The 13,047-nt window shown below is 41.6% G+C and overlaps 2 protein-coding genes across 3 annotated transcripts; both read left to right on the top strand.

Moving 5' to 3' along the window:
* The first annotated feature begins 367 nt into the window (after positions 1 to 367).
* nudt9 (nudix (nucleoside diphosphate linked moiety X)-type motif 9) lies at positions 368 to 5,842 on the top strand. 2 transcript variants are annotated; one of them, XM_083976421.1, is made up of 8 exons: positions 368 to 502; positions 1,621 to 1,908; positions 2,049 to 2,138; positions 2,484 to 2,570; positions 2,841 to 2,952; positions 3,204 to 3,350; positions 3,440 to 3,524; positions 3,680 to 5,842. In XM_083976421.1, exons 1-8 carry the CDS (start codon positions 387 to 389, stop codon positions 3,823 to 3,825), a joined length of 1,071 nt encoding a protein of 356 aa, XP_083832547.1. In that variant the 5' UTR covers positions 368 to 386; the 3' UTR covers positions 3,826 to 5,842. The 2 variants fall into 2 exon arrangements, with proteins under 2 accessions (XP_083832547.1, XP_083832548.1); XM_083976422.1 differs by having other exon boundaries at positions 413 to 522.
* A 1,004-nt stretch (positions 5,843 to 6,846) lies between these two features.
* On the top strand, positions 6,847 to 12,095 carry LOC310990171 (uncharacterized protein). The gene is made up of 12 exons (XM_083977442.1): positions 6,847 to 7,063; positions 7,920 to 8,031; positions 8,348 to 8,441; positions 8,711 to 8,765; positions 9,029 to 9,169; positions 9,401 to 9,561; positions 9,909 to 10,007; positions 10,125 to 10,270; positions 10,399 to 10,570; positions 10,716 to 10,828; positions 11,200 to 11,284; positions 11,390 to 12,095. Exons 1-12 carry the CDS (start codon positions 6,946 to 6,948, stop codon positions 11,447 to 11,449), a joined length of 1,356 nt encoding a protein of 451 aa, XP_083833568.1. The 5' UTR covers positions 6,847 to 6,945; the 3' UTR covers positions 11,450 to 12,095.
* The last annotated feature ends 952 nt before the right edge of the window (positions 12,096 to 13,047 follow it).

The raw sequence follows: 13,047 nt of genomic DNA on the forward strand, positions 1-13,047 counted from the left end.
ATACAAGGAAACAAAAGATACAAGAGAGCAAAACATAACCTTCACACATCACAGTCTAATAAATATCACTTTTTCTTATTCCTCCTTCAATCAATCAACTGAGAAGTTGTCATTCTAGTTAGTAGTAAGTACGGTAACATTTCCTCATGTTTTACCATTAAAAAAAATCCCGGGAACCAGAAATACAATACAAAACATACCTATCTGTTTTATATCCTTTTATTTACTTGTATGAGGAACAACCACCAGGGAACAACAGGTTCGCCAATGTAACCATGGGAACGATTGCGACTGCTGTGGCCACGCCCCTTGGTCGGTGACGTCATCGCGCAGGGCGGTGCACTTCCTGGTTACCGTGCCCTGTGTGCTGCGGGTCCTTGTTGTAGATGCGTCTGCTTCGAGTAATGTCCAGTGTCTCTCTAGGACCAAACTGGATCCGCCAGGTTCGTCTAGCGCTGACTCTGTTTGGACTCCCGCTCACCGTCTGCACCTCCGGAGCCAGGTAGCAATATGCGCACAAACGTTAGTTATTATGATCAACTGTCATTCAGCTATAAACATTTTACAATAAATCAATAAAAGACAGTTCCAGCTTTAAGCTCATATGGCGAAAGTAGTCACAGTGATGTGTTACAGCAGCTATCCATGTCAAACTCCTTAATCCGCGACATTATTATCAGAGCCAGGAAATATGATAGAAGTCAGTATTGCAGTCAGTATTGCAGTGTTGCACTTAACCTTTCGCTGTCGTATTATAATCAATACACACAGCTTTGCCTTGACGTAGCGTGCAACATCAACAAATAGTATGAGAATGAAACCTTTATCAAATTTCAACTAATAATCATTCAAGCGTTTCTACACTAGACTATAGGCACAAATGGGTGCACTGTAGTGATTAGTGAAGCAATAGCTTTCAGCCTGTGTCAATAAGAGCATATTGGCGGTTGAGTGCATTACTCATTGTTTTTCAACACCTGTACCTGTTAATCCCAGGTCTCTATAAAACTCTCTGTGAGTGAGTGGTCTTTGGCTCTTGGACAACTCTTCTGAGTATTTTTTTTTTTTTACTCTTGTCAGAAATCTTGCAAGGTTTCCCTGCATTCAGAAGTTTAGAAAATGATCTGTAACCAGTGCTGTCTTTTTATTTTTCAACATGAGGTTCTAAAGGTCTTCAGATAGCTCTTTGCTTCTTGTGTGACACCTTGGTAATGAGAAACCCTTTTTACTGTATAGGCCATCAATTAGTTTTAAACCAGCTGATTTTTATTTGCACTGATTACTGCCCAGGATTTCTTGCTGATTTCAGCTCATTTCTTGGCTTTCTATTCCTTTTTGCACCTCCTTTTATTTGTCTGTTCAATACGTATTCCCTGTGTCATTTCACTTTATTACACATTTGGGGCATATACTATGTTTTGATTTCTTTGTATGTGTTGATTACTTGGTTTGTGTCTGACATCTGGTGAAAATTTCATGTCAAAAGCCTGATTAGAAATATATTATTTACTGAGAAAGATGTTGTTAAAGAGCAACGAGGGGCAACGGGTGGGTACAGGGTGGTGGTGGTGGAATCATGACGCTGCATGATTTCAATATCTCACATTTCTTCCCCTGCAGGTCTGCCGTCTCCTGCTCATCTTCTTATCCCCTCAGCACCGGTCAAACCGCCAGACCAAGCTTTTCCAGTTGTATTCACCTTTACACGACCAGTGTCTGGACAATGCCATCCTCAGTAGCACCTCATGTAAAGTCCAGATGCCCCCAGTATCCAGGATCTGACAACAAGCGCTTCCAAGTGCCTGATGACAAGGTGGACTGGATTCACAAATGGCCACAGTATAAACCCGTCAGCTACACCCACCCTTCAGTCGCAAAGAAACCAGCATGGGCAGATCCTGACCTTGGGTGAGAAAAACAAAAGTGCATGGAATATATTCTGATAAAATTAGGACTGCATGGTAATTTAATAATAGGTTTTTATGTGTTAAATGGTAATGGCTGCAGTTAATTCACTTCAGTTTGGATGACTTTGACTTTGTTTACAGCTCTGTCTCTCTACGCTTCAACACTGTGGATGGTGCTGTGGACAGGACAGGCTTTGAGGGCGTCTATAAAGTGGAGGATGGAAAACCCCTGTAAGTTATTAAGAACCGAGTGAAATGGTTTTACTCAAAAACAGCTATGGTTATATGTGAATTTTGCGATTTTCAAGGTTTGAGGGGGCAAAACATAATATAAGGAAGTTGCACATCATCTCATCGTGATGGTTATGTGATTTGTTTTGCCTGATGTTACTTTAACACCCAGGAGAGGCCGCATAGACCTACTGTCAACCGTATAGAGACCTTTAACATTCCAGTTTTAACTGTCATGCACAAGAGTTTTGTGTTTGTACGAGTGCTCTGAGTGTCCAGTTTTTACCTAATTTTGACAAACACGTTGTCCTAATCGTTTATAAATTCACTTTTTCACTTGTACAGAAATCCTCGAGGACGTACTGGGCTGAGTGGTAGAGGTCTGCTGGGACGATGGGGACCCAATCACGCAGCAGATCCCATTGTCACCAGGTAACTCTTATGTACTCTGCACATTAGCGCTATCCACATTCTTACTCACCATAGTTCATTTTTCAGTGTGTTAATGTAACTCAATTCAGTTACAGTAAGAATGACTCTGCACCTAATTACTGCCAGCCAAGGTTCCTCAAGAGTGGAATATCGCAACTGTTTTCTGTCATGTGCAAAAGATGGTTTTGTTCACTTGCCAAAGAATAGGGAACTTTGTGCACTTTTCTGTTTTCTTTTGATAAATACCGGATGTACATCACTGTCTGGCAGATGGAAAGTAGATGCTAAAGGAGCGAAGATACAGCACCCTGTCTCCAAACGGCCTATCCTGCAATTTGTGTCCATTAAAAGGAAAGACTGTGGGGAGTGGGCCATTCCTGGGGTTGGTGGCTTTTACACTTCAAATATTATTAATGTTGTTTGTGTTTTTGCCCTCAACATTCTCTGCTCTGCAACTTCCCCTGTGCCCTCTTGCTTTTTATTGTTCGGCCATGTTGATTCACGGCCATTCAAAAATGCACAGTGGCAGCAAATTCATTGCCAAAGCACAGAAGGGGGTGGGGGAGGTTTTTAGGCTATTAATTATGCCATGGTGCAGCATTGTTAATTTGTGTGCACATGCTTGTGTTTTAGGGGATGGTGGATCCCGGGGAGCAGGTCTCTCTCACGCTGCAGCGGGAGTTCTCAGAAGAGGCGTTGAACTCTCTCTCACTGTCGCCATCGCAGAAAGCCAAGATCCATGAGCGCATCACCAACCTCTTCAAATCCCCAGGGTTTCAGGTGAGCACTTGACGAAGACTCACTGTACACTGTTACCTTTTAGCTAACAAGTGCTTCTGTATTGAAAATGTCTTTCTTTTCTCCTTCAGGTCTATAAAGGCTACGTGGATGATCCTAGAAACACTGATAATGCTTGGATGGAGACAGTTGCAGTAAACTTCCATGATGACTCAGGTTCGTGTTTTTGCATTTCATTTGTAATACTTTAAAAAATCCAATATGCAGTGCATCAAAAAAGCTCACTATTGTTCCTATAGACATTTTTATTCCCTGAGTGGCAGCACACAGCATTTTTGTGGGACAATGACATGTCTTTGTTGTTACTGTAGGCGACAGCGTGAGTGAGCTGCCGCTGCAAGCTGGCGATGACGCAGGACAAGTCCAATGGGTTGATGTTGACTCGTCTCTCGCCCTCTATGCAAGTCATTCCTACTTCCTGGAGCTGGTTGCCAAAGAGAGGAAAGCCCACTGGTAACCAGGGACGAAAGACTGTTCAGATTCGACAATGAAGGAAACATTAAGAGCAACATTAGCTCTCTGTTTGTTTAGAGTGCCTGTGTATTTATAGGATGCATGACACCCATCCTTATGTACCTCAATAATAATCACAGTAACAAAAGTAAAAGCCAGATGCATCTTGATAATTTGACACTTGATGTATGTCCAGTTTACAATATACAGCAACATATTGGCTATGCATTTTGACTAATATAGCAGAACGTATAAATTGAATGTGAATAGCAGGTTGAAAGCTTGGCTACTAAGAGGATATGCAAATGTAAAAAGTTGTGAACATCAAACTTTTCCAACTGAGTCTGAGCTGCTGTCTGACTTATGTGATCAAACAAAAGAGAAGAGAGGAGCTGTACATGTTGATAAAGAAGAGACTGAGACATGCAACGCTAAACTGTGGCACACTTCACCAAAAGACATGGCTCACCACATTATTTCTATTGGCACAAATTATGCAAATGTATTCAGTGTTAACAAGGATCGCATTAACCCAGTGAGATTATGTATGAACAGACACAATGAGCTGCCGAACATGACACAAATCACATTAATGTAAGTGTGATAATCAGAGTGAAAAAGTGTAGACTGACTTTGATCTTTGATAGGTGTGAACAAAATATGAAGATGTGCCGGAGCTCCTCACGGCTCAGGCCAGCTCACTAGCACTCAGCACAGACAGACCGAAGCATTAGAGGACAAACATGCTTTCAAGTGGTAACAGGCAGTGGAGGAAAAGGCCATTTCACATTCAACAGCCTGGCCTTTCCAAATGTTCACATCAGTATGTGTCATCTCACTGGTGGGCATGCTTAGCAAAGAGGCAGGGAGTGAAAACTGCGCATTAAACAGGCTGTATCTGTTAGGATTTCTGATGCAAACACCTGTGTCATTTAAAGGTGGGCAGCAACAGACGGCCCAGCTCAAATTAGTGTCATATTGAGAGGTAGCAGCATAATATTGTGCTTCTTAGTTTACAGTAAAGTATGTTTGTCCTCGGGCTGAATGAACAGATTTCATAGAGTGTGATGTAAATTTTCTGCATGTTGTAACTCTAGGGAGACTGGCCTCTGAGTATTTAAGGGAAATGAAGACTGTGGCTGTAATTGTGTTTATGAAAACACTCAAAAGGAAAACATCATTGGCTTACATTCACAATAGGACACAGCACAAATCCAATAAGCTCTTTTTATTTTCTCTGATCACTGGTCAGGCCTTACGATTTGCCTGCATGACTTGATATTCATATGACACCAGATGCTGCAGCATTATATAACAAAATGTATAAAGATCTCTCCCAGTACTCCCAGTGCACCCTGGCCACTTGCCAGCTCCACAGGAGCATTTGCAGCAGAAGCACTATAGCATTTGCCTTGTGGGAAAGCCCTCTAAACTTTGGCTTTAAAGTTTTAAGCGTTCATTTTTTTCAGCCTGATGTGATTTGGGCTTGCATAAATGATGATAATATGAGTGAGCTTTGTCACTGGGATCAACAAGTTTAAATTGAAATACTTTATTGTTATGTTATATATAAGGCTTTGCTGATTGGATTGTGTGTCTTTTGCTATAATGTGAGGACGAACCCACATGTCTCTACTTACAAACATGCACTGAATTTCCTGGAGGTGTCTGCACAATCAAATGTTTGAACTGATTTTTATTCATTTCATTAATTTAAATAGAAATCCTTGTGGATTACTGAGTTGCTTGCTACATCTTCCCTCACCCTAACTGTATGTTTGTCTTGAAAACAATCACATTGTATACTGTATAAATTGTCTCAGAGGCAGTAACAGCTGCCTTGTCTCATATTATAAGCCATAATCTTCAAAAGTTTATGCACACTATGAGACCTTATAGACCATTAGGTGCTACAAGACCAATGATAATACAGTGATGTCTCCTTTGATTAATCTTACCACATCTACATAAATGTCTGATGTGTAGATTTTTAACATGCATCAATGTGAAAAGAAAAAAAAATCATGTGCAAATAAACACGATGCACTAAGATGTCTCGTGGACTAAAAGCATCACAGACTGATATTTATTTAGTCTTACTGTAAAGCACATTTACTTCCTAGTGTTTAGCCTCGACCAGCTACAGCGTACTCTCATCTGTAATCATTTACTAAATCAGGTGCAAAGTTTTTTGAAGTGGCCTTGAACCTGACACCAGCAAGCTATAGCATACTGTGACTATTTTCTATAGGCCCTACTGTGGATGTATGGACTGCTCAGCAACACAGATGAGGAGGTGCAAAGTCTTTAAGTTGAGAGCTTACCTACCTACACTGTAAATCATGTCTAAACGTGTAATGTGATTGGATGTGTTGCTCACCAGAGAGCAGGATGAAGAAGCAAAATGTCATGGTATAATCCATTTTAATAGGTTGTGTGTCCAGGTCACGCTCAGTGGAATGCATGGAGCAATGGTTAGGCTATATTGATTTAATTTGCAGACAGCTTCAGCCCTGTCTGTGTGTAGTTGGTAGCCTAATGTCAGGGTGTGTGCCTGCCTCTGCACATTTACTAGATATATGCTGAGAGTCTGCTCAACAGTGGAAAATGTTGCATCATCTCTACATAATTTGTAAATACAATTCAAGTCTCCTTTAGAAATATAGTAGCCTATGCCCTATTGCATTTCACCATGCTGTGAATCTGTAGGTTATAGGCCTACTGGGTCAGCTGTCATGCTTATCTTCTTTTCTAAAATAGGGAACATTTTTCATCTCATCATCTGTGATGGAGACGATTACGTAACCATTTGTTGGTCCACATCCGCTGCTAAGCCTCTGTTTTATTAACTCTGTGCTCCCTCTTTTGAAAGGCTATGAGCCTGTGTGTAGCCTACTTGAAAGTGAAACGCCTGTCACTTCAACAACTACATTACCCAGAGTCCTGTGCGTCAAAAGCCGCTGTAGCTGACGACGTGGCTGAGCTACGTCGCCACCCCGTGTTTCAACCAACGGACCGGGGCGATTCAAACACGGCCAACCGGCTTTGTTCACGGACTCCACGGACTTTTTCTTTTATTGCTTGATGCCCTCTCGCCAACTTTGACTACCACCACTGTGTAACAATGTCGGGGAAAAGTAAGAACCGAAATGCCGCTAACGCAGACCTGGTATCCGGCGGCGTGTCCTGCGACGAGCGCATCTTGCGGGATTGTCACCAGCTGTACACGGACCCGGACAGCGGTGAGTTGGCTCACTGACACACAGACACAGCCTCCCTCCGGGACCCGAGGTTGGAAATGGCTCCAGCATTGACCTGTTTGACATTGAAATTCAACTGTTATAATGATCTATAAGCGTCACGTCGTTCAGCCAGTTGAGTAACGTAGGTAACGCTGCAGGGAGCTAACCGTTAGCTCGCTAATAAACCCGGCTGGTGTGAATCTGGCTGACGGTGCACTGGACGGTATTAATGAGCTGGTTAACGTAGTGATAACTTCCACTGATGGAGCAGCCTTCAGTCACTTTTAGTCACACGATAATTCAGCATGGTAAACGTTTGTAACGGAGCTGTTCATACACGTAAGTTAGTTCGTGTGAGTTCACAACCATCAGTTCACACAGTCGTAGCTAAATGGGACCAAATCAAATCAATGAACTACACTTTTGAAAATGCAATCTTTGTCCCCACTCCCCACCCCAAAAACAATCAAACAAATGAATGAATGAAGTACACCATAATGCCATAACAGTCTTTCTTCGGACTGACTGACCTGAGACCTGTGCAGCCACAGCACCACAATGACTACACTATGCATCATTTTTAATGGACACGACTATACCTGTTGCTGAATGAGTATTCATTGATTACTTGGGGCTGCAATGATTTGATTTGTTGCTGGAAAGAAAGTTAATTGGTTATTTTGATAGTCAAAACAGACATTGAGTATTTTTAAAGAATAAACATGTTTGGGCTCTGCAAAGTTTCAGGTAGGCTAATGGTGTGTTTATTCCCCCATTTTCCAACTGGTAAATTAAGAACAATAATAATCAAAATGTCAGTAAACTAAGAATTAATGATTCCCTCTGTCTTTTCCAGGCCTGGTCTCAGTGGCCGAATCTGTTGGCGTGAAGCTGCTGGCTCCCAGGAAAAAGATCACTGTGATGCTGATGGGCAACCACTCTGCTGGGAAAAGCTCCTTCATCAACTGGTAAATATGTTTTGCAAATGTGTTTCTCTGGAGAGCTTACAGAGAGTATGTATAGAACAGAGGGATTTTAGCAGTAGATCAAACCACAAAATGGAAAGAAAAACAGCATGCATGATTATTTCTATACACTTAAGGTGATGAATGTAATCCCTAATACAGTATGTGCACTACCATCTGACTGTGAATACTTAAAACACATTCTACACAACTTCTTTTTGTTCAGTGGACAAAAGTCATTTAGAAACACCCCAGTTCTGTGTCAGTAATTTAACTTGGTACAAGCTTGTTTTTGCTAAGCCTTGCTTTCCTTTGGCAGGTATGTGGAGGAGCACATCCAGCGCACTGGAGTGGCCATTGAGACCCAAGGCTTCAGCTTTGTTACAAGTGGACGCAAGAGGGAATCTCTAACAGTGAGTCAGCACCTTATCTTTTTGAAAAAGATGCTTATCTGGCAAGAGAGTAGGAAAAGAAAGTTAATGGTCATTTTTCACAAATGTATACCTCATTCCAAGCATCTGCCATTTTACTGCCAAGTTTTACTATCAATCATTCAGTTTCTCATCATAGTGATTCATGACGTGGACGTGAAGGGAGATCTTCTAGTGATTTCAGTCCTTCTGACGAGTCTGACACCTGGTTCACAGACTCTGTCCAACTCATCTTGTTCTTTTTTCTTTAGGGAAATGCCACCCTTCATCTATATCCGCACTTCAAGCCCCTACAGGAGTTCAAAGGTGAGATTTTCAGCTGCTGATGTCAATTGGCTCAGATATTTTCTGTTGTTGTTGTTGTTTCTGGCTCTACACTGTGAAAACAGTGATACAACCGTGAGCCCCGCACTGAGCAAACAGTATCATTGACACATAGTCCTGTGGAAGATAAACAGCGATGGTTGATGTGTCTCTCAAAGAGACATTTGGGTTATTATATCACAGCAGAACAGTGGAACCTCTTCCATTTGTCTTACCACAGTTTTCTGGTTTGTTTTGAATTCTAGGTGTTGCAGAGTACCTGAGCACGGAGATCTGCACGTCACGACAGAAACGCTTCAGCCTGGTGACCTTTGTGGATTCTCCAGGCTTGGTGGACGGTGACATGAAGTATCCCTTTGATGTCGATGAGGTCATCATGTGGCTCGGTGGGTTGCCACTAAATGAACTCAGCCGTGTTTGTACTGTAGTTATCACGAGTCCCCTAAAGCAACAGTGACGCTAAGTTCATCTAAATGGCAATTCTTAGTAGTGCAAAGTCGGTCAGTCTTCCTTGTAAAATCTGGAATGGCATTCAATAAGGATTAATAAGGACATTTTGTAACAGGAGTTTGAGTCTGTTGTGGAAAATAATGCTTATTCCCATTGTCACCCCTCAGGTGATGTCTGTGACCTGATTCTGGTGTTCTTTGACCCCATGGGTCAGGCTCTGTGCAAGCGTACCCTCAACATCGTCGAGAGTCTGAACGAGAAACACGGGGATCGGCTGCGTTTTTACCTGAGCAAGGCCGACGAGGCCGGGGGAGAGTCGGACAGACAGGTATAAAAAACAACACTGCAGATTAAAATAATGTTGACGGTCGGTCACCAGTGCTTATTGTTACTGACCGAGCTCTGCCTGAGAAGAATGATTACCTGAACAAAATACATCCTCTTCATGGTAAAGTGTGTGGGTAGGTGAACACTGTTGTCAAGTGTCTTTTGCACTGCACGTCTATTTGAACTAAGTATGTAGGAGTGCAGAGAACACAAGCAAATGGACTCTCTCCATAAAGAACAGCTCAAACAGAATTACAAGACATAACATCAGTAATACTCAGCAGCAGGAAATGACATTCTTACTCTCTCCTACTAACACGTTAATTTATTGTTTTTTTTTTACCTCAGAGAGTAATGATGCAGATAGTCCAGGAGCTCTGCAAGAGACCAGGACTCAACAAATGTGGTTTTGACATGCCCACCATCTATGTTCCTAATCCCAACAAGGTAAGAGCTGCACTTTAATTAGGTTGTAGATGATTTTTAAGATGATCCACCAGCTCCCGACTCACTTTTACTCATATCAGTTACTTTAACAAACTCACTGACTGTTCCTCTCCTCAGCCAAGCCGCTGTGTAAATCAGATTGAGGATGTGTGTCGCACCATTGAGAAAACGATCAACCAAACGGTCCAGAATACCCTCAACTCTCTGGAGAAGGACTGTGAGCTCATCAGCGAGGCCATCACCGATACACTCATTAACGACAGGTAACGCACACAAACGGGCTGCGTTACAGACAGCAGATCACACCTGTGCGGAGTTACTAACACACAGACTAGCGAGACAAGAGTCAGTGATGAGTTCAGAGAATAACCTCGACCCTCTGTTCTCTCAGGCAGACCAGTGCAGATAACCGCAAAGCTCGCTGTAAGAGCTGCTTGCTGACTCTGCTGGGCTTCAGCGTCCCCATGGCTCTGATGGCCTTACTGGTGCTGGGCGCTCTGTCCAAGGAGATGCTGGAGATGGCTCTGGGCCCTCAGGGCAAAGAGGCGCTCTCACTCTACCTGGTGAGTGTCCAAGCAGGTGCACTGTACACACACACACACACACACACACACACACACACACACACACACACACACACACACACACACACACACACACACACACGGCGACGCATTCAAAGCTAATTCTAGCTGTTATGTTTCACAGGCTCCCGTAGTGAGGATATTTGACTCCCTCTCTGTGGAGCAGCAGCTGTACAGCTGTGGCGGACTGGTCCTCGTCTCCTTCCTCCTGCTCCTCATTGCACGCTTCTCCTTCAGGTGAGACAGTCCGATCTCACAGAATCTATTTCTGAGCATTGAACCCCATTGGTATCCTTCACATTTACCCCCTTACTTACTTTTTATTTTCATAAAATTGTGATAGATTGAACTTAGTGGGACATTTTAGAGTAGAAATCAACTTGTCAGTGCTATTTGTCAAACTGTATAACAGACACTTATCTTAAATCTCATTTAGTATTTTTGGTGCTCCATTTTCTATTGGCTACTGTACAGTGATACAAACTGTACAGTAGCCAAGTTTAGCTCACACATGTCATGTTAAAAAGGTTAATATTATTTTCATTCCTTACAATTTCTATCTGATCCAAATTCTTAGACTTAAGGAGTTTCCCTTCTCTTATTTGCAGGACTCGACCAACAATGTCAGGCAAACAGAAAAGGCAGCTGCAGGAGAAGCTGGAGTATGTTCAGGAGGTGGTGAAGACCAAGAAGGTATTGTGAATGTGAATTGTCCTGAAATGAGAATGAAATGTTATTAGTGATCATCAATTGGCTGTAGTTGTAGTACATTTTTAACTGTCTATTCCTTCCCTTTAGAAAAAGCTCTACGAAGATTACCTTCGCCAAAGTGTCAGTGATCAGGACATGAATCCGTAAGCAAAGATACACAGAAGACTCAGCATCCCCACAGTGACCTAGGACCAAATGAAAGTACAACTTTTCTAGCAAACACTAGCTCTGGTTGTGTCTGACCACCTGATTACGTGTCTTTTTTAAGTGTGCAGATGTAATTTACAGTTCAAAGCAAATGTTACTCTTAAGAAAGTCGATTCCTGGTGCTTTGATTACTGTAAAGCCTGTATTACTAATATATTACCTCTGTAAAAACTGTTAATTTACACTACCTGGCGATAAGTAGGGGTAAGTCTCATGTCATATGAGCTTCTGTTACTGATTACTTGTTTGTTGTGAGCATTTCTAAACATGTCTTCCGTGCCTCTGCTCAACAAAGGAATTTCAGGCTTAAACCACTTAAGGATATTTAAAAAAACAAAAAAAACCTGCAAACTATTTATGATATTACTTTATCAGAGAAACTGTATTTTGGTTAACAACATATAGCACTGGTTTACTCAAGTCACATTGTAAATGTTACTGTTTTTGAAGACTTTTCACCAGCATTTTATACGGTACCTTGTCTGCTTCGTATCATGAAATAACAGTATTGCAGTTGATACAGAAATTGTCACCATCATAATGTCTGTGTTGTAATATGTAGAATAATCATCTACACACCTGCTATTGAAATAAATGAAGTTTATGGTCAGCAAACATTTTTTTTTATCAGATGTTCAACTTTTTGTATTTTCCTGTCCTGCATTGTGACTGTTTTAATTAATTACAACTGAATATTAAAAAAAACTATGTTCAACAGAAGATGTGATGAGGCTTTGTCTTACACATACTATCTTATGGTGGATAGAATAATGAAAAAGTCCAAGTGTAAATAACATTTTACAATTATCTACAGTTTTGAAAGCCTTACTGGATACTTCAAAAACATTTTTGAAATACAATTTGGAGAATGGTTCAATTGAATTGTAACTTTTCAAAAAAGTGATTTGGGAAAGAAATATACCTGACTTTTTATATGTGAAAGCAAAGGAATAATATTTCTTTCTTGTATAGTCATGTGCATCAGTAATACATCTTAGTTTGTACCAGCCACATCCTGTTGGACTGCATGGAGCCCAGACAGGCTGCATTCACTGTCTGGATATCAGATTACTAGATGAGATGAAAGTGGAGGGGAAACAAGACTATGAGATAAGGAAAGATGAGTCAAGTAAATTATGTGAACAGATGCACCTAGTGTGAGAGCAGGTCGATGTGAGGACTCTGCCCTAATAACAGATTGCTTCTGTGGTATCACCATTTCAGGTGGCCAGTAATTTCAGGTTCTGTGTGTTTCCTATCTGAAGCAAACAAAGGAAACTATAAACCCCGCACAGCCATGTCTTTGTTGGGTAAAGGAAACAGGTGCAAAAAGCTGAACAGTACTGAAGCTACTGCTAATAAAACAGTTCATTGGTTTCAAGGTTATTATAAGGGTGGTTCTTGACATCTGTGAGAATTATTTCACTTGTCAAAACAAATCACTGATCAGACCTCAAATCATATGAGCACTGATCAGACCTCAAATCATATGAGCATGCAGCATAAGTGACCTGCTTTCCAAAGAGGAGACTTTATCC

The sequence above is a fragment of the Trachurus trachurus genome, assembly GCF_905171665.1.
Source record: "Trachurus trachurus genome assembly, chromosome: 8".
NCBI classification, from domain to species: Eukaryota; Metazoa; Chordata; class Actinopteri; order Carangiformes; family Carangidae; genus Trachurus; species Trachurus trachurus.

Bases quoted from the DNA above. Each gene is read 5' to 3' on its own strand.
- nudt9 (XM_083976421.1), top strand. From the start codon at position 387: ATGCGTCTGCTTCGAGTAATGTCCAGTGTCTCTCTAGGACCAAACTGG. The intron at 503-1,620 runs GTAGCAATATGC...CTTCCCCTGCAG, and splicing joins GTCTGCACCTCCGGAGCCAG to GTCTGCCGTCTCCTGCTCAT. The intron at 3,351-3,439 runs GTGAGCACTTGA...TTTCTCCTTCAG, and splicing joins TCAAATCCCCAGGGTTTCAG to GTCTATAAAGGCTACGTGGA.
- LOC310990171 (XM_083977442.1), top strand. From the start codon at position 6,946: ATGTCGGGGAAAAGTAAGAACCGAAATGCCGCTAACGCAGACCTGGTA. The intron at 8,442-8,710 runs GTGAGTCAGCAC...TTTTTTCTTTAG, and splicing joins GCAAGAGGGAATCTCTAACA to GGAAATGCCACCCTTCATCT. The intron at 9,562-9,908 runs GTATAAAAAACA...TTTTTACCTCAG, and splicing joins GGGGAGAGTCGGACAGACAG to AGAGTAATGATGCAGATAGT.